We start from the raw sequence: 17977 nt of genomic DNA on the forward strand, positions 1-17977 counted from the left end.
GGACTAAACTTACCTGAAAGCAGTGAAAACAGCAGAGAGACAGCTTCTAGCTACTTCTCAGCTGAGTGAGTTGACGCCCTGTTACCATGGTAACCTCCTCAGCTTCAGCTTAAATGCGATTTGAATGCTCAACGCGCGCGCTCATTGGCCGTCCACACGAACGCAGTTATTTTCAAAACAGCAGCTTTTTCTGTGCGCTTTGGCCGTTCGTCCTCGCGCAAACGCTGCACCAGGTCACTTGAGACTTTGTCAGGCTTCTGATTGGCCAACATGGCCTAAAACACATCAAAGTTACGCATTTACATAAAAAGTACAAAAGTCAAATAAAATGTCCTGAAATTTCATCATGTATTGTTTAGTAGGTCTACATCAAACTGTAAATTGAATGAGAATATGAAAGCAGTGAATGCAAAACATTGTTTGAAGTAAGTTGTATATAAATAAAACAACAGGATATACTATTCTATAATATAACATATAATATAATATCATATCAGGCATGAATATAATTTCACATGTAAACACAATTAAGCACACAATATGAGCTTTATGTTATGCATTTTAAAAATATATTTTCAAAATGTATTTCAATATATTTAACAGTGTTTCACATATATGTGAATATATTACCTTTCTGTATGGGAAAACATTGGGATTTTAGTCAAAAATATTTGAAATGGATTTTAAATGTGGGTCAAGATCGGCAATACTTATGTGGCCCACATATCTACATTTGACATCTGGGCCAAATACTACATTTGACATCTGGCCCATGTCTTGTGTGCCGTCTTAAACCCGGTACATCTCTGCCAAACCCGGGCCATGTTTGGCCCACATGCTGTATGCCAGTGCTGGATGAATGCCAGCTGTGCCAGATGCATGCCAAATCTGGGCCAAATTTGTTTGCTGACTGGGTGGATGTATTGTATTGGTCTTCGCACTTAATTAGCTGGAAGACCAAACTGAGTGCATTAATTCTTTAGACTACACCAAAATGTAGTGCTGACACTTTACAACAGAAATAGCTTAACATGCTCCAAGAAGTCATTTATCAATGTATTGTAATGTAATGTATTTGTGTAGGACAATCCAGAGTCTTGGGGTGTTTAATGGAGCAATGCTGCTGGGAATGAAACAGGATGACATCAGAGCGATATGTCCTGAGGAAGGCGGTCGAGTCTTCTTCCAACTGCAGAGCGTCAGATCAACTGTTGCAGTAAGTCATGCAGCTCTATTTGTTCAAAGAAAACTCCCGCCTTGTACAAATTCTGGTATTTATGGAGCACCTTTCATTGTGGTGAAGTGATCTCACAGTATTCAGTTTGGCTTTATACATGACGGTGATTTAACGTCTGAGGCGGTGCTCACAAATGTCATCAGTCTTAATTTCCTTTGCAGCTTGCCAGTGAGGCTGAATACAGCCAGTATGGTGGCCGCTGATAATCTGAGGACACCGGTGCATTTTGATAGCAAGAATCTGAACGTGTCTGGACCTGAATGAACAAGAACTATTCAGTAAACTCCTCAGCATTTCCATTCATTAGACAACAAGCCAAAGCTAATGCCTACAGACTTGTTCAGTTATATTATCCCTCACACATGCAAATGATGAATACATTTAATGCATTCATTTTATTTATTTGATACAGATTGTTCCATTAAATTGATTTCCACTGATGTCACTGTGGTGGTGGGCACTTGTCTAATTGTACTGTATGTTATTTGTGTTAAATGAAAATGAATCATGTCTGTAACACTGATTGATCCTGACACTGTATATTAATAAATGGTCAGTAATCAACACATTAGTAGCCATAGTGTATTGGTCTTAAAGTAAGCTTTTGATTTTGGGGTTAAATGTGTTTTTTTTTTTTACATTTAAGTTCAACAATCCAGTTGTGGGTTTGTGTTTTACCTCACAACAGTAATAAAGTTAATTTAATCAGGATCCCTTTGGTTTAAAAACCTGTTTTACATTTGAATGCGGGATTGCATTATGTCATTCATGACCATTTAATTTCTAATCAATAAGATCTAAATGCTCAGAACTCCTTTATTGGGTCAAAATAAGGTCCTGAAGTTCATGCTTTTTTTACAATTCAAACATAGAAAATCTGAACAGTGAAATATCTAATACACTATATCATTATGATGTAAATTTAGCAAATTCTTTTTTTTATTGGGAAGGTTAACATGTACCAAAAAATAAAGACAAAATCTTGTCATTTTTCAGTCCTTCTTGTTTCCCCATTTGGCCATCTTGTTGTTCACAGGCGTTTTCATGAACTTGCCCGACTTCATGTAATCTGCAATCTTCTCAAGGCTCTGACAGGGAACACAATTCATATCAGAATTACAATTTTTAACATTACAATTTTAAGAACACCAAATTATAGTCTGTTTGTCAAACACAATCCAAACCTCAAAGTGATCCAGGAAAGATCTCAGGTTTCTGTAGTCATCCAGGCACTCCGGGTGAAACATACGATGCAAATCCAACAGCTCAAACATGATGAAGTCCACAAATGTGATCTACAGGATGAGCCAAAACTGGGATGAGCTGGTCAAACAAATGATCTCTTTCCTATCACAAAATGGATACGATGGATAAAGTGCTTCCAAACATTGTGCCTATTTACCTTGTCCCCAGCAAACCACTTCCTGTCACCAAGGAAGTCAGAGAACTGCTTTAGAGTTCCTGGCAATTTCTCATTGTAACATGGTTTGTTTTTGTCCTGTGAAGTATTACAAATCACTCATTATCTCATCAATTTCCAAAAAAACAAAAAACAAACCAAGATTACTTTACATTTTCTTAAAATAATCAATCAGCACTTAAGACAGTCTACTAAAGTTGCTCATGGGTACTCACAAAGTCTCCATAGCAGAGCTGGACAAAACCATTGCGGAAGTCCATCGCCTGATTTTCCAAGATGTCAACTCTCATCTGCTCTTCTTCAGTTTCCCCACCTAGAAACATTACAGAGAGATGTTTTACATTAAAAAAAAAAGCATCACTGAAATTAACTAATGAAGAAATGAATCAAGTACTCACAGAGGTTGTGTTTGCGGGCGATGTATCTCAATATGGCATTGCTTTGGACCACTTTCGTGTCTCCATCCTCTAGGTAGGGCAACTGGTGAAGGATGATGGTGGTTAGTTATTGCATGTTATACTGAACAATACTATGTTGGTAACTATGTAACTTACATTAGGAAAGTCCATCCCAAGTTTCTCTTTCTCATTAAACCAACAGCTTTTGTCATAGTTGGGAGCTGCAAGGCAAGAATATAGAATCAACTCAATGTGCTTTTATATGGACAATCTGTGTCTGCTACTGTATGTTATTATAATCATCACTTACCGTCACCACAAGAATAGAACTTCTCCTCATACTTAGAACCAGTGTATTCCAACAGCAGACGGATTGGTTGAGCAAGCTGTAATCATAAGAAAATCATGAAATATAGCAAAGTTCAGCTGCTGTAAAACATGTTTTTCTCACTCTTGGAATAATTAACTGACGGTCATTACACTGTATATTAATAAACTAAAGTTAATATTCTTATTTGCATAAGGAGATAGGAAACACTAATACACAGGAATATTGAAATAAAGAATTAGGACGAGGCTTGATTTTTACGCACTTATCTCTAGCTTGCAGCAGACTGAAAGATGGTTAAGATTACGAATGTTTGCTTTTGTGTTTTTTATATAATAGCCTAATTAAGCGCATGGAATAATCATTACAATAAAAACTGCAATATTCCATGAAAAACAGTCTATTCCGATTTCATGATGAATTTAGATCTTCAGAAAGTCGATTCAAATTCCCAGATGATGCGCGTATTTAACGGAGAAAACACAGTGGAAAGTGGAATGTTCTACATTTCATTCACTTACAACTCCATGCTACTTCTTCTAGAAACCATGTCGTATTTATAATGTTGTTGGATGATTAACAAGCAAACAAAAAAAAGTTACATTTTTCATCCATATAGTAATGATTCTGGGTAAATTCTTTATCCATAAAAGCGTGTAGGCTAATTAATATAAGATTATAATATGATGTAGTATCACGGTTTCGCGTAGCTTGTCAGTGAACTACGGCTCCGTGTATCTGAAAGCAGGTGATGGCGATTTACTGCTAATCACGAAACCAGCTTTACTGACGAGATGGGCATGATAATCGAATACGATTAATTGCACAGCCTAATGATGTAAAGTGTATCTTAAGTTACTTTCTTTGTAGCTATTTCCCATCATTAATTTTCATGAAGAGAAACTTTTGCCCTGGGCTTTAAAATCGCATGAAAGGTGAAAAGATCTTATTAAAAGAATGCTGCAGGCGTTTAGTCTTAATTTGCAGAGGATGTTGGGGTGTAACCACACCCAAAGCGGCTTCAGGTAAGATTCATTTACATATAACGAAGAATCAGTGGGCAAGGCAAGACGAGACAAAGCATGTTAAATATGATCCACAAATCCTTTAAAGACCCCTGACTAGCTCTGAAGCCCATGTTTAAAGTATAAAGGCATCGGTACCAAACTTGTCTAACTAGTTCAAGAATAGAGTATCAACTTACCGTCCACTAAAAATGTAACTCTAAACAAGCTATATATATTAAGTATAAATTTGTGTATTTTTAGACATAAACCACACTGGGCGATATTCTAATCTTATGTGATGCAAGTTACGCAGTAAACTTTTAGCAGATATCAAATAAAAATGAATTCAATGTCTAAGCACCCTTACGCAAATTTTTTGAAAAACATTTCCTACCCCGCGTATATCCCAGTATGCTAGTTTCATTGCCATCTTGCCTCTTGCAACGAGCACCTCTGTACAGGAGCAGAAGGGAAGGAGAGTGGATGGCGGAGGTGCGCGCGAGCCAGAGTCCAATGTGAACGACGGGCGGGGCAAAACGTCACTTTGGGGCGTGTCCAAACCTTAAGCAAATCCCGTCTCGTGTCACCCCTTCATATTGTTCAAAACTCGTACGAGTTTCTTTCTTCTGCGGAACATTTTTGTGCGGCGTCGCACAATTTCTTTGCTAAACAGTATGCAAGATTTTATTCGTCTTTTTCAGCAAACACATATGCATTCTAAATACAAACATGTTTTAGCATTAGTGAGGTTACCCCAGTGAGAATTTTTTTTTTTTAAATTTCATTGAACAAAACGGTGCTTTTATTGGGTCAAAATAAGGTACTGCATTTAATGCTTTGTTTCCAAATGTAGAATCACAATCCAAACAGTGAGATCCATAAAATAACAATGAAATTCTTCCTTTCTTTTCATGCCATCAAACTGTAAAAAACCTAAGTGTGACACTCACCTGAACACTTTCAATTTAAGCCTAAGTGCTTGCACTATGTCTACAACAACTGAGAATTCTGATTGTTCCGTTACGCTTTTATAATCAATACTAATGATAAATGTATCGCTTTCTTAGTTATTGAAAGGTTTAAAATAGTGGTCCCAAAAAAAAATTATCAGTGTGCAGTTCAACTGCATTGACCTTATAACCAAAGCAGAGGATGTTGCACCTTATGATGCTTTATCAAGAAACAATCTTGTTAGTTTCACTACTTCTTGTTTCCCCATTTGGCCATCTTGTTGTTCACTGGTGTTTTCATGAACTTGTTTGACTTCATGTATTCTGCAATCTTCTCAAGACTCTGATAGGGAACACAATTCATATCAGTCACAATATGGTTTATCTTTTATCATTACAACTTGCGTGAGACTATCAAATCATTCCATGAGACAAAAGCTGAATCCAAACCTCAAAGTGATCAAGGAAACATCTAAGGTTTTTGTAGTCATCCAGGCACGCTGGGTCAAACATACGATGCTGATCCAACAACTCATACATGATGAAGTCCACAAATGTGATCTACAGGATTTGAGAAAATGGGATGCGCTGGTCAAACACATAATTTTATTAGATATACAGTTATATCCTGCCACTTTAAATGGACAAAATAAAGTGCTTCCAAACATTATGCCTATTTACCTTGTCCCCAGCAAACCACTTCCCGTCACCAAGGAAGTCAGAGAACTGCTTTAGTGTCCCTGGCAGTTTGTCAGTGTAGCATGATTTGTTTTTGTCCTGTAATCAAGTGCAAATGCATTACAAATCATTTGTGTTATCAATTAACAAGTACTGGTAAATTCATATTATTAGTTGCAAATTTCTTCAATGCTGTACATATTTCTATATATTCAATCACTCACAAAGTCTCCATAGCAGAGCTGGACAAAACCATTGCGGAAGTCCATTGCCTGATTTTCCAAGATGTCAACTCTCACCTGCTCCTCTTCAGTTTCCCCACCTAGAAACATGTTAGAAAGAGAAGTTTAACATTACTTGGATGGCTATTTTCAGTAATGTTTGAGAATTTTTATTTTTTAAACAACTCACAGAGGTTGTGTTTGCGGGCGATGTATCTCAATATGGCATTGCTTTGGACCACTTTCGTGTCTCCATCCTCTAGGTAGGGCAACTGGTGAAGGATGATGGTGGTTAGTTATTGCATGTTATACTGAACAATACTATGTTGGTAACTATGTAACTTACATTAGGAAAGTCCATCCCAAGTTTCTCTTTCTCATTAAACCAACAGCTTTTGTCATAGTTGGGAGCTGCAAGGCAAGAATATAGAATCAACTCAATGTGCTTTTATATGGACAATCTGTGTCTGCTACTGTATGTTATTATAATCATCACTTACCGTCACCACAAGAATAGAACTTCTCCTCATACTTAGAACCAGTGTATTCCAACAGCAGACGGATTGGTTGAGCAAGCTGTAATCAGATTAAATGATATCCATAACATTCTGTATACATAATACCAGCAGCTGTAAAATGTTTTTCACTCTTGAAATGATTAACATGTTATATATGTGCTAATTTCGCATATTGAGGGTAAGTTAACCAAACCCAAGCTGCAGTAGATAAACATAACTGACATAATAGTAAAATAGCAGCATCAGTCCTGACAATCCGTGAACGCTTTTTAGGTATAAAAACATTATTTTAAAGAATCGACCATGAACCCCCTCCCAAAAACAAAACAAAACAGTTTTTATGTTTCAGGTCAGTGTCGCATCAGACGACCGTTGTTATGGATCAACTGGGGATCGTGTTAACTGGGGATGTGCGCGTGCACGCAAGTACTGTATGTTTACCTGAATTTCCAGCAGATGTTAGACGGCGACAGATTCGTCACTGCGACATTCCACCGGTTATAGATTAAAAAACGTGTTTCACCAGTTGTATACATCGGTATCATGCATAATAAAGCGTTTTGATTCCGCGTGTCCGTACCTGCGAATGTCACGCGGTTTTAGGGAAGTTTACTATGCTCTCATGTAACGCTCACAAACCACGCCCACGTTGACATGGGACATTCGTTTCAATGGATGATCAAACTCTTCAACGAACTTAAGTAAAAATGTAAGTATTTTATTTTCAGAATTACTGTATCACATTGTGTCTGTAGTGTGCTGTCATGCGTTCTAATTAACAGAGATACAAATTAAAATTAGTGGTAGGCCACCTAAACCAAACATGAATTGCATAGTCCTTTGTATTTATTGACTTTACTATTGTTCTTAATCAAATTATTTATTTTGAGTCATTTATATATATATAGGAAGAAAAAAACAGATGGGCTACTTTGGCTTGAGTTTGTGTGATTTTACTTTGCTGATTTTATTATCTGAGATCTCTTGTTTGTACAGTCAACTCTGGTGCCTCTGTATCCTCTTCCCTGGACATAAAGTTTCATCATGGATTTATGACTGATCTGAAATCAACATTTTGCACTGGCTTAGAACTCTGTTTAGAACAATTCTGTATTCAGTTGCTTATAATCATATAATCAATTAAATTAACTAAATTTTATATATGCTCAATAGTGTGTCTGTATTGCACTGTACATAATGCTCAGTTAGGTGCTTGAATATAAATGTTGTGAATCTGTTGTCTTTCATTGAACATGTAGAGAACACCTTGTCTAAAGTAAATTCTAAGTTCATGACTCCTGCTTTTCATTTTACATATAGGTCTACTGGTCTCTTGCCAGACTACTTGAGTTTCCGACAATAGAAAACATATCATGAGCAGTGCAGGATTCAAAACCAAACTCTTTAATACTGTATGTGAGATGAGCACAGGAAGGCATTTTTCCACAATTTGTATGAGCGATACGTGTCACATGTATGGCTTGTTTACATTTTTAAGGTGACAAAGTGTTTGACAGGTGTTTATTAAAAGTGAACCATGCTGTAGGATCTTTCTTACTGACTCATAGCTTCTTTAACAACTTTTTCATGACTGACATAGGCAGAGCATGATACTGTGATGATGAATTATTGCATATATGGCTAATATTGCAAAAGACAGTATACATCACTAACCTCATAATCATTCGGCATCTTACACGAACATGATACCTCTCTCCCAAATGTTAATTAGAATAGGAAAACCTTCAATATTTACTTTATTGCAGACTTTTTGAATTAAAAATATGACACAAAAGTCTGGCAATTTCATAAATAATGAGTGTGGACATCTTTATATGTAATATAACTTTGAATTATGCCAGTTATCTTCATTTCAGTGGTAACAACCTCACTAACATTTGGATTCAGCCTTTGTGAAGATTTTAGATGACCCCAACACCTGTGAAGAGATGACAACCCCTGCAAGAACTTCAGATGATCCCAACTCTGAATCAACATGCAAAACTGATCAATTATCCTTATATTGTAATCATTACGATCACAATATGTAAATCATTGCCTAAACATGCTTGTGCTTAAATGAATGACGTTGACTAACCAGATCCAGTGGAGACCATGCCTACTAGATGTGCCCTACAGACAGATCCCCTGCAAAGACCTCCTCACCTTGACAGCCATCAGCACAACTGAACTGAGTAAGATGATAACATTTAGTCTTTTTTTTTTTTTTTGGGAGAAAAAAACTGAATTAACCATGAACTGACTTTAACTGAGAAGCTGTTTACTATTGTCCTCATTTTAGAGCTGCTTTACAGCAGAATTGAACTTTGTTTGCAATACTGACAAACTATTTCCGTGTTTAACACTATAAAGCTCCTTTGACACAATCTGCATTGTATAAAGCGCTATATAAATAAAGGTGACCTTACTTGACTTGACAGACTTCTATTATAAAACTACATTTCTGCAATATGGACATTACATTGTCAGTCATTTCTGACATTGCAGAAATATATACGTTTGTTGAACATTCCCTTAAATAATTCTTCGGGATAATTCACTGCATCTTATCTGTGTGTCACTAATTCGAAATTATATGCATAATGCAAAACTGTATCTTGTTTATCACTCATTCTTTAGCAAATATAAATAAAAAGAAAGAAAGAAAGTGAAATGCTTGACATGTCCCTTTAACCACAGCAATATTAACTTACTGCTCAAAATGCAATGACACAAATGAATATTCCTACACACGCGTTGCAAAGAAACAAAGTAACGTTAAACACCTTATTTAATGCATTTACAATTGTTATTAGAAAAAATAAATAAATAAAAATCCATTGAAACGAGTGTAGCCTAAACAAAATAATGACATGAAAACGCATTAAAACTTCCCTTAAACGGCGTCTGATACACTGGGACGTCGACAGGGGAAACAACAATGATACAAACATTCATAAATAACGTGGAAAACTCTGAAATCTGTTCTGTTGAAAATTCCCTTTGACTAATCTGTGGAGGTCCAACAGCTGCTGGAAACTCGGGTAACGTTAAAACTATTAGCATACGCGTTCATGTCCCCTGATAACACGATCCCCAGTTGATCCATAACACCGTAACCGTTATATCTAAACCAGTATCAAACTTTGCCGAGTAATGGCCTAACGTTAACGTTAGTTCATTTCTCTCGACTTATCTTTTACCAAAGATGTGAATTTAAACAAGCTGGGCGTATGCAGATTTGGCCGTTTTTAGACATGGCAAACTTCACTGACTTTGATTCTATTCTTCTGCGATGACTGCATGACGAAGTTATGAAACAAAAAAAAATCAAAGATATCAAATATGAATCAATTAAAGGTCTAACTATGCAAAATTAGTATAAAATAGGTATGCAAAAATGACGACTATTTCTTACCCCACGAATATCCCAGTATGCCAATTTCATTGCCATTTTACAACAAGAGTGTGCACCGTTGTGCTTCAAAATGAGGAGCAGGAGCAGCGGAATGGAGGAGGGGGCGTATGCGCGCGCACGTGGGTTCTGTGTGGTTTCCAATTAAAGACACAGTACACCCACAAAATGCAAAACAAACAAAAAGCTGTTTATCTTGTAATTTTATATCCCAACAGTCGATATTTATTTACTGATTTCACCTTTTATTTTTCTTATAGCCTATACAGTTAACAATAGAAGGCTTCCAGTTAAACTTTTGATAAAGCTTGATCCTTGTCCCAGAGTTTCAGAAACACCCTAAAACATACAATTGTTTTATTACAAACTAATATTAAAAATGAATCTTCAGCAAACAGCAATGTGATCTAACATGCAAGCTATTATAAATCTGATGTTTTGATGCACTAAGTTTAGGTTACAGTTAAGTAAGTTAAGTTACAGCCCCAACACTAGAGGAACAAAAGGCACAAGAATAAAGCTGGTCAAAAGCACAAAACACACTGGTTTGTAGCAAAAATAGTTTCACTAATTACGTTGTTATTCCTCTAGTTATTTCTCTATCATCGCAAGTCTTGCACATTCACAAGAAACAGCATACTTCTGCTTTGAAAAATGCAGTGAATAGTGTATATGCAATATTAAATCCACACACTCTCAGAATTATATTTTAATTTTGAGATACAGAATACAGCGGAAAAATAAACTTCACTTTGATATCATGTCTGATTTACAATAAATAGCACTAATAATTATTCAATTACAGACACACATAGAAATGGCCAAATGACAAAGGATACAACCACTCACTATAAAATAAATATCACAATAATAAACTTATTAGAACAGAACCTGTTAAAATCAAGAATATAAAGGAGATAAAAATCCATTTAAAAATGACAGGATGTTGACGGCTCAAGGCTGAGATGTGCGTAGGTACTTGAGCTCACACACAGTAGCCAAAGAACAAATGTTTATGGCTGTTAACGTTCAGAGCAAGTGTACAAGCAACACCAAATGTTTATCATCTATGATAGTGTAAACCATTTCACTGATCTACATGCTGGACTGCAGGTAAAGGACAGTGTAAGGTCCACAGTAACAGAGGGGAAGATTTCTGGGGTTTCCTGATGCTTGACTGGATATCTGGAGCCTTCTAGTTGTTCAAAGATACTGTAAGTGTTTCCAGTTGGTATTCTAGAAATGTTCATGTGCTTTTGTCAAACACAACACTGGCATTTCCTTTGTTCAAATTATCTTTGCTTCCTAGCAACGAGGCCTTTAAACCTGCACTTCACAACCAAAAAACAACAGTACATTTCTAGCAAATACCTAAATAAAGTCAAATAAAAAAAATTTAGTTGAACACCAGTGGAATCAAACACAATATGACTGTGCCACATTTCCCTGAATCAACCTTTCACTCACATTCTGTACTGAATGAATAATTGAGAGCTAATGTCCGGCCGGTCCTGCACCCATGCACAGGGAGCCCTGCTCTTCAACCATCTCCAGCTCCTCTGAACGCACAGCCTGGGTGATCAGATTCAGCTCCTCGCACAGCGTCTCAAAGCGGTATGCCACTCGGATGTCTGGAACATTAGTGCGTCTGATGTCGTTGCCCTCCTGCCCCTCTTTGAGACAATGCGGCCCCAGCCAATAGCTTTTCACCTGGACACAAGACATCTGCATGCATTAGTCACATGTTTTTTTTTTTTTTTTTTTATTCCTCGTATTTTAATTGTCTTAAGTGGTTTGGCTTCTGGACATAAAGTGTGAAAAAAAATGTGCCAAAACTCTTTATTGTACCATTTGCCAAATCCTCAATGCAAAAGAAGCCATATATAATGTAAAGTAATCAGTCATATTTTCCTTTATAAACTGTAGTTTTGGTCAGGGTTTTAGAGAATGAGGTCATGTTATGCAATCTGCTTATGTTGGCTTTTAACTACTGTAATTTGACTAGAGACAGATAAACTTGTGCCAATATACTGTTGTGTTTGGACGCACAACCAAATTGGTTGCCACAACAACAAGAGATATGAGAACTATTTTATCCTCCCTTTTAAAAGCAGAATGAGTTAAAGTTTCATTTCAGTGAGGAATAAAGTATTATTTTCCCTGCTGTCCATAATTAATGTTTAGGTCACAACACACCAGTTGAGAACAACCATCCAAAAGTTGAGAAACACCACTCAAAAAAAGTTAAAAATTTTGTAATGTTTTTAAAAGAAAAGAAATATTATTACAATATAAAACAACTGTTTTTTATTTATTCCTGTGATGACAAAGCTGAATTTTCAGCATCATTACCCCAGTCTTCAGTATCACATGATCCTTCAGAAATCATTCTATTATGCTGATTTGTTGCTCAAGAAAATGTTTTCTTATTATCAGTGTTGCTGTGCTGCTTAATATTTTTGTTTAAACTGTGATACATTGTTTTATAGGATTCCTAAAAGAATATAATTGTTAAAGAACAGCATTTATTGTAAATAGAAATGTTTTGTAATATTTTAAATGTCTTTTTTTTTGGTGTTTTTTGCACTTTTCTTCATAGGACAGTGGAGATCTAACAGGAAATGAGTGGGAGAGACAGGATCGGGAAAGGTCCACAAGGCGGGAGTCGAACATGGGACACCCGAAGCGCAACTGCGCCAAATGTCAACGCGCTGCCCATGAGGCTATTGGTGCCTTTTGATCAATTAATGCATCCTTGCTAAATAAAAGTATTCGTCAAAAAAACAGACAAACAAAATTAATATAAAATTTTAGAGTATGTTTTTTTAGGCCATGGTACCTTATGCTTTAATGTTAACAAATTTAACCTTATAGTCAAGTGTTACCAAAAAAGTGAAAGTAAAATGTCTAGCTTACTAAACACAAAACTGACTTCTGCCATTGCTGACAGAGGTGTACGTGTAGATGTGAGCACCTGGTGAGAAAATCCACTCATGAGCACACTGTTTCGGGCCAGCTCACACATGTCACATGAGCTCAGCTTCCACACCTGAGCAGCGATGCTGTACTCCTCCATCAGCGGCTCCTGAACAACCACAAACACACACTAGGTAAAACACATTACAGACCTAACTCAAGAACTAACAGATATAATTAAAAACATTTTAATATCTGATGGTGTAGTTTGGCTTGTAACCTTTGTGAAGTGGAACTGCAGTGGGTCATCGGTGGACAAAGACACTATGAGGCCCCTGGATAGGTACTCAGGCAGAGGATTTCGATGGTAACTGAGGAAAAGGCTGTTGTTGCTGAGTGGGGACATGGCGATGCCGATCTGAGCCAGGTAATACAGATACTGCAGTACAGGAGCCTGAGGAAAATACACAAACATCTCGCTCTAAAGCTCTGGGTGGAACGATAAGCTCTTGACTGTTTGCAGTGGGTCTTAAAGATAAGAATATTAGCTCTAAAATATCCAGTGTGAAAAAACATGATGTTGTTCTGTCAAAATTGTTCACTACAGGTCAAAGCTGAAGAGAGGATATCAGTTTTTAAATGGCTGTCGAATACTGGCACCTTTCAAAAAGCGTTTGTTATGTAAATTGTCACATATGGCACTTTTGCTGATACAAAACAATCATGAAAAAAATATTTAAAATATGAACATTCTTTATATCTGAGCAGAACAGATTTACAAGGACAAGCATGATTCAGTTGAAGTATGTAGAGTTTCTTTACTTTTCTCAGAAGCAGGCCATGGGAAATATTTTCTGACAGCATAAATCCAGACACGAGGTGGTGAATAGGCCCTGCCTCTCCACAGTGTGGACGTAATACAAATGAATTCAAGTTTCTTTGCCTGTTGGGAGAACGAGATGACATTTAACCACAGTCCTGGACCTAAAAACATATTTTAATTCAGTAACCTACACATTGGTTTTAATCCATCTTTCAAAAAAAGTTAATCTGAATCAGTATAAAATACATACAATTTACCTGAAATAAATATAATGTATTGTGGCAAGCAAAATGTGTACTTGGGTGCATCAAATACCTGCGCAGGTGGTTGAGTACAGTCATATTCGCATACATGTAGTACAGATAATATGAGTATGGAGGATTGTCTTCCTCCGTCCAGTTCACAGGTTTTGGACTATCCAGGTTAAAGATGTGTTGCTCAGGTTTGGACTCATCATCCACACTATCAAACCCCACAACCTGAAGGGCACATCAACATTCAGTCTTACAATACAATGAAATTGTGAATGTACTTGTTGACAGTCTAATTTTAATACACATGACATGGTGAATAGGGATGGAAGTATTTTGTGGAGTAAAGTGGGACGTTTGATTTAACCACAAAGGTTAAACTTTAGTGGCAGACTCTTTCTTATCTGAAGCACCTTACAAAGCAATTTACAGTGCTTTTATAGGGACAGTAATACATGTATCAGGGCTCCAGACTGCGACCATTTTTTTCTGCCTGTGCGAGTAAATTTTGTGCACGGTTGCACTGGCACAACTGTCGCATATATGAAAAACAAACGGCAAACGAAACAAAAGCCTAACAAAATCCGGCTACTCGTTTGAGCTGCGCAGCTCGGACCGCGACGCAAACAAACTGGTCCAAGCTCAGAACCGCTTTACTTGGGAATCAAACTTGATTTCGCAAAACTGTTTACTGCACAGGGCTGCGAGATTTACTGAGAAGCATTCAAATTCTGCACAGAATTCTCTGTTATAAACAGATCAAACAGAGCCGACATAGAAAACCAGAAGCAGTAATGCTAGCTGTAACCATGATCTTGTGGCAGAAATAGGCGAATGTTATTACATTATTCATTTCAGGGTTTGTACAGCCTTTTGCGAGAGAAATTCAAGCAATTTTCAAATGACTTGCAAGAATTTCACACAACTGTTTCCAGCATTTTAAAGCTCCAAAATGATCCAATTTGAATGTTATTTTCAATGGGATGACCACATACTGTGGTGAACAAACACTTATGTAAAGTTAAAAAAAACAGGCCTACATCAAATCACCATAATATCCTAGATGGCAACAGAGGAGCACTTATTGGCTTATTAGTCATTCATTTATACTTTTTCCTTTATATTTTGAAATGATAAAATAACAATTATAAAATATCAAATCATCAAGAAATCAGATTTTTTTCATTGTTTTGCTCTTTTTTTGTTTATGAAGTAAAAAAACCTCACAGAGTGCTTTGAAAAACAAGCTTTTCTTCAGTTTGCGAGTTGGTCAGATTCATATAAGACTATAGAAGAATACATTATTATAAGAATACATTATTAAAATAATGCTACATTTATTACATTTAGTCATTTACATTTTGGCATTTAGCAGACGCTTTTATCCAAAGCGACTTACAAATGAGGACAATGGAAGCAATCAAAATCAACAAATGAGCAATGATATGCAAGTGCTATAACAAGTCTCAGTTCGCTTAACACAGTACACGTAGCAAGGTTTGGTTGTTTTTTGGTTGTTGTTTTTTTTAAATTATATAATATAATTATATAATAAAATATATAATTTGCTTTTGTTAATTATATAATACATAAAAAGAAAGCAAATAGATAAAATACAAAAAGATTAGAAAAGGTTGTTTTTTTCCGTTTTTTTCTTCTAAGAATAGAATTAGAATAGAGAAAGCTAGAGTTAGAGATTCAAACAAAGATGGAAGAGATGTGTTTTTAGCCGATTCTTGAAGATGGCTAAGGACTCAGCTGCTCAGATTGAGTTGGGCAGATCATTCCACCAGGAGGGAACATTTAATTTAAAAGTCTGTGAAAGTGATTTTGTGCCTCTTTGGGATGGCACAATAAAGCGATGTTATACAGAATGTAAGCTTCTAGAGGACACATAAGTCTGAAGTAATGAATTCAGGTAAAGGGGTGCAGAGCCAGTGGTGGTTTTGAAGGCAAACATTAATTTTATGCGAGCAGCTATTGGTATCCATTGCAAATTGATAAACAGAGGTGTGACGAGCATTCTTTTTGGCTCATTAAAAATGAATCTTGCTGCCGCGTTCTGGATTAATTGTAAAGGTTTGATAGAACTGGCTGGAAGACCTGCCAGAGAATTGCAATAGTCCATCCTGGACAGAACAAGAGCTTGAACAAGGAGTTGTGAAGCATGTTCCGAAAGAAAAGGCCTGATCTTCTTGATGTTGAATAAAGCAAATCTGCAGGACCGAGCAATTTTAGCAATGTGGTCTGAGAAAGTCAGCTGATTATCAATTATAACTCCAAGGTTTCTGGCTGTTTTTTTGTTGTTGTTTTTTTAAATCTAAATACTGAGAAAACAGCCTTTAAAGTTGTCCAAATTAAGTTCTTAGCAATGCATATATTACTGACCAAAAATTAAGTTTTGATATATTTACAGTAGGAAATGTACAAAATATCTTCATGGAACATGATCTTTACTTAATATCCTAATGAATATTTGGCATAAAAGAAACATTTGACCCTTACAATGTATTGTTGGCTATTGCTAAAAATACACACATGCGATTTAAGACTGGTTTTCTGGCTGTCACACATGCTTCCACTCCTCAGAAGCACATTCATTCACATATCATTTTGCACTAAAACAAGGTTTACCACATTACTAAAAGTTCACTCACGTGTTGCAGAAAGAGATGTAGCTGTGGGTGGGTGCTGGGATTGACTGTGACTTCAAACAGAGGCATAAAGATGTTCTCTAGCATCTCCTGGAAGTTAGATAGCTGCTTTTTGGTGTGGTACACATCACTGTAGAGGAAAGAAACTTAACTTAATTTAGTCTCACATTTATATTTTATGCACAGTGAAAATATTTGTGTTCATTTCGGAAATATGTCCACTTATTTATGTGCGTAATTTAAAGTGCTTTTCATGTAATAATAATAATAATAATAATATACACCACCCTTCAAAAATTTGGGGTCTGAAAAATTATTTTATTCAGCAAGGACACATTGATCAAAAGTGAAAAAATATATCATGGTTTCTACAAAAATATTAAGTAGCACAACAGTTTACAACATTGTTAATAATAAGAAATATTTCTTGAGCATCAAATCAGCATATTAGTATGATTTCTGAATGTTCATGTGGCACTGAAGACTGGAGTAACGGCTTCTGACAATTCAGCTTTGCCATCACAGGATTAAATTACATTTTTAAATATATTTAAATAGAAAACAGTTATTTAAAATTGCAAAACATTAAAAAAATCTCACCGACCCCAAACTTTTAAACAAGAGTGTAAATATTTGTATTTCTTAATTTGATCAAAGATTTAGGCCTACTGTAGACATCAGATAATAAACTGCCACTTTACATCGATGCTTCTTAATATTCAGTACTCACAATAACCGGGGCACCTGCACCAGCCAGCGCACGTTATCTGAATAAACTTTGTGTTTGACAGCCCATTGAGCCAGGTTATCCCATTCATCTCGTGAGCGGCCGTAGATAGAAAGTCGTAGCTCCACATTCTGATATTTGCTCTCCTCCAGGTCTGCCATCACCTCCTGAAATGCACCAACATACAACTATCAGCAGGGGGCACTTTACCATACGAAACTATAGACTGCAAAAGGTTACAAGGAGCAGATACCTTGATTATGTGCCCGAAGTATTTCCCCTCAACATGGTTGTCAGTCTTGATAAAGATTTCTCTGAGGATGGACTCTCCAATGGGGTTGTATTTGGAGTTGAATTTATCAAATCGGTGAAATGTGTTACGGTCCTACAGGAAAGAGGGAATATTTTTAATATTTAAAAATGCTTCTTTTTTT

General features: G+C 36.3%; 3 protein-coding genes and 1 long non-coding RNA gene across 12 annotated transcripts in view; 1 reads left to right on the forward strand and 3 right to left on the reverse strand.

Annotated features, from left to right (window-relative positions):
* The first annotated feature begins 21 nt into the window (after positions 1–21).
* Positions 22–2235, forward strand: LOC131545471 (uncharacterized). The gene is made up of 2 exons (XR_009272436.1): positions 22–1216; positions 1399–2235. It is a non-coding gene; the product is annotated as an uncharacterized LOC131545471 (long non-coding RNA).
* Positions 2040–5041, reverse strand: LOC131545470 (glutathione S-transferase Mu 1-like). The gene is made up of 8 exons (XM_058784315.1): positions 4785–5041; positions 3366–3441; positions 3212–3276; positions 3056–3137; positions 2873–2970; positions 2640–2735; positions 2422–2532; positions 2040–2325 (listed from the first exon to the last, which is right to left on the reverse strand). The coding sequence occupies exons 1-8, from the start codon at positions 4818–4820 to the stop codon at positions 2230–2232; spliced, it is 660 nt and encodes a 219-aa protein (XP_058640298.1). The 5' UTR covers positions 4821–5041; the 3' UTR covers positions 2040–2229.
* A 130-nt stretch (positions 5042–5171) lies between these two features.
* On the reverse strand, positions 5172–10300 carry LOC131545469 (glutathione S-transferase Mu 4-like). 2 transcript variants are annotated; one of them, XM_058784313.1, is made up of 9 exons: positions 10176–10235; positions 10033–10056; positions 6740–6815; positions 6586–6650; positions 6430–6511; positions 6243–6340; positions 6022–6117; positions 5791–5901; positions 5172–5683 (listed from the first exon to the last, which is right to left on the reverse strand). In XM_058784313.1, exons 1-9 carry the CDS (start codon positions 10209–10211, stop codon positions 5591–5593), a joined length of 681 nt encoding a protein of 226 aa, XP_058640296.1. In that variant the 5' UTR covers positions 10212–10235; the 3' UTR covers positions 5172–5590. The 2 variants fall into 2 exon arrangements, with proteins under 2 accessions (XP_058640296.1, XP_058640297.1); XM_058784314.1 differs by lacking the exon at positions 10033–10056 and having other exon boundaries at positions 10176–10300.
* Positions 10301–10868: 568 nt separating this feature from the next.
* ampd2b (adenosine monophosphate deaminase 2b) overlaps positions 10869–17977 on the reverse strand; it is a 42403-nt gene continuing 35294 nt past the window's right edge. For all 8 annotated transcript variants that reach the window (XM_058784294.1, XM_058784292.1, XM_058784293.1 and 5 more), the window contains 8 exons: positions 17797–17928; positions 17547–17710; positions 16820–16946; positions 14227–14390; positions 13911–14031; positions 13369–13542; positions 13147–13257; positions 10869–11882 (listed from right to left, as the gene is read on the reverse strand). In XM_058784294.1, coding sequence (XP_058640277.1) covers positions 11667–11882; positions 13147–13257; positions 13369–13542; positions 13911–14031; positions 14227–14390; positions 16820–16946; positions 17547–17710; positions 17797–17928 — 1209 coding nt within the window. In that variant the 3' untranslated portion in view covers positions 10869–11666. The remainder of the gene's footprint in view (positions 11883–13146; positions 13258–13368; positions 13543–13910; positions 14032–14226; positions 14391–16819; positions 16947–17546; positions 17711–17796; positions 17929–17977) is intronic.

The sequence above is a fragment of the Onychostoma macrolepis genome, chromosome 08 (genome assembly GCF_012432095.1).
Source record: "Onychostoma macrolepis isolate SWU-2019 chromosome 08, ASM1243209v1, whole genome shotgun sequence".
NCBI lineage: Eukaryota > Metazoa > Chordata > Actinopteri > Cypriniformes > Cyprinidae > Onychostoma > Onychostoma macrolepis.

What these genes read in the sequence shown, in the direction of transcription:
- LOC131545470 (XM_058784315.1), bottom strand. Translation starts at nt 4,820, where the DNA reads ATGGCAATGAAACTAGCATACTGGGATATACGCGGG. An exon ending in CATACTGGGATATACGCGGG is followed by an intron (nt 3,442 to 4,784) that starts GTAGGAAATGTT and finishes TTATGATTACAG; the next exon opens with CTTGCTCAACCAATCCGTCT. An exon ending in TTGGGATGGACTTTCCTAAT is followed by an intron (nt 3,138 to 3,211) that starts GTAAGTTACATA and finishes ATCCTTCACCAG; the next exon opens with TTGCCCTACCTAGAGGATGG.
- LOC131545469 (XM_058784313.1), bottom strand. Translation starts at nt 10,211, where the DNA reads ATGGCAATGAAATTGGCATACTGGGATATTCGTGGG. An exon ending in GTTCTATTCTTGTGGTGACG is followed by an intron (nt 6,651 to 6,739) that starts GTAAGTGATGAT and finishes CTTGCCTTGCAG; the next exon opens with CTCCCAACTATGACAAAAGC. An exon ending in GTTTCCTTGATCACTTTGAG is followed by an intron (nt 5,684 to 5,790) that starts GTTTGGATTCAG and finishes GTTCCCTATCAG; the next exon opens with AGTCTTGAGAAGATTGCAGA.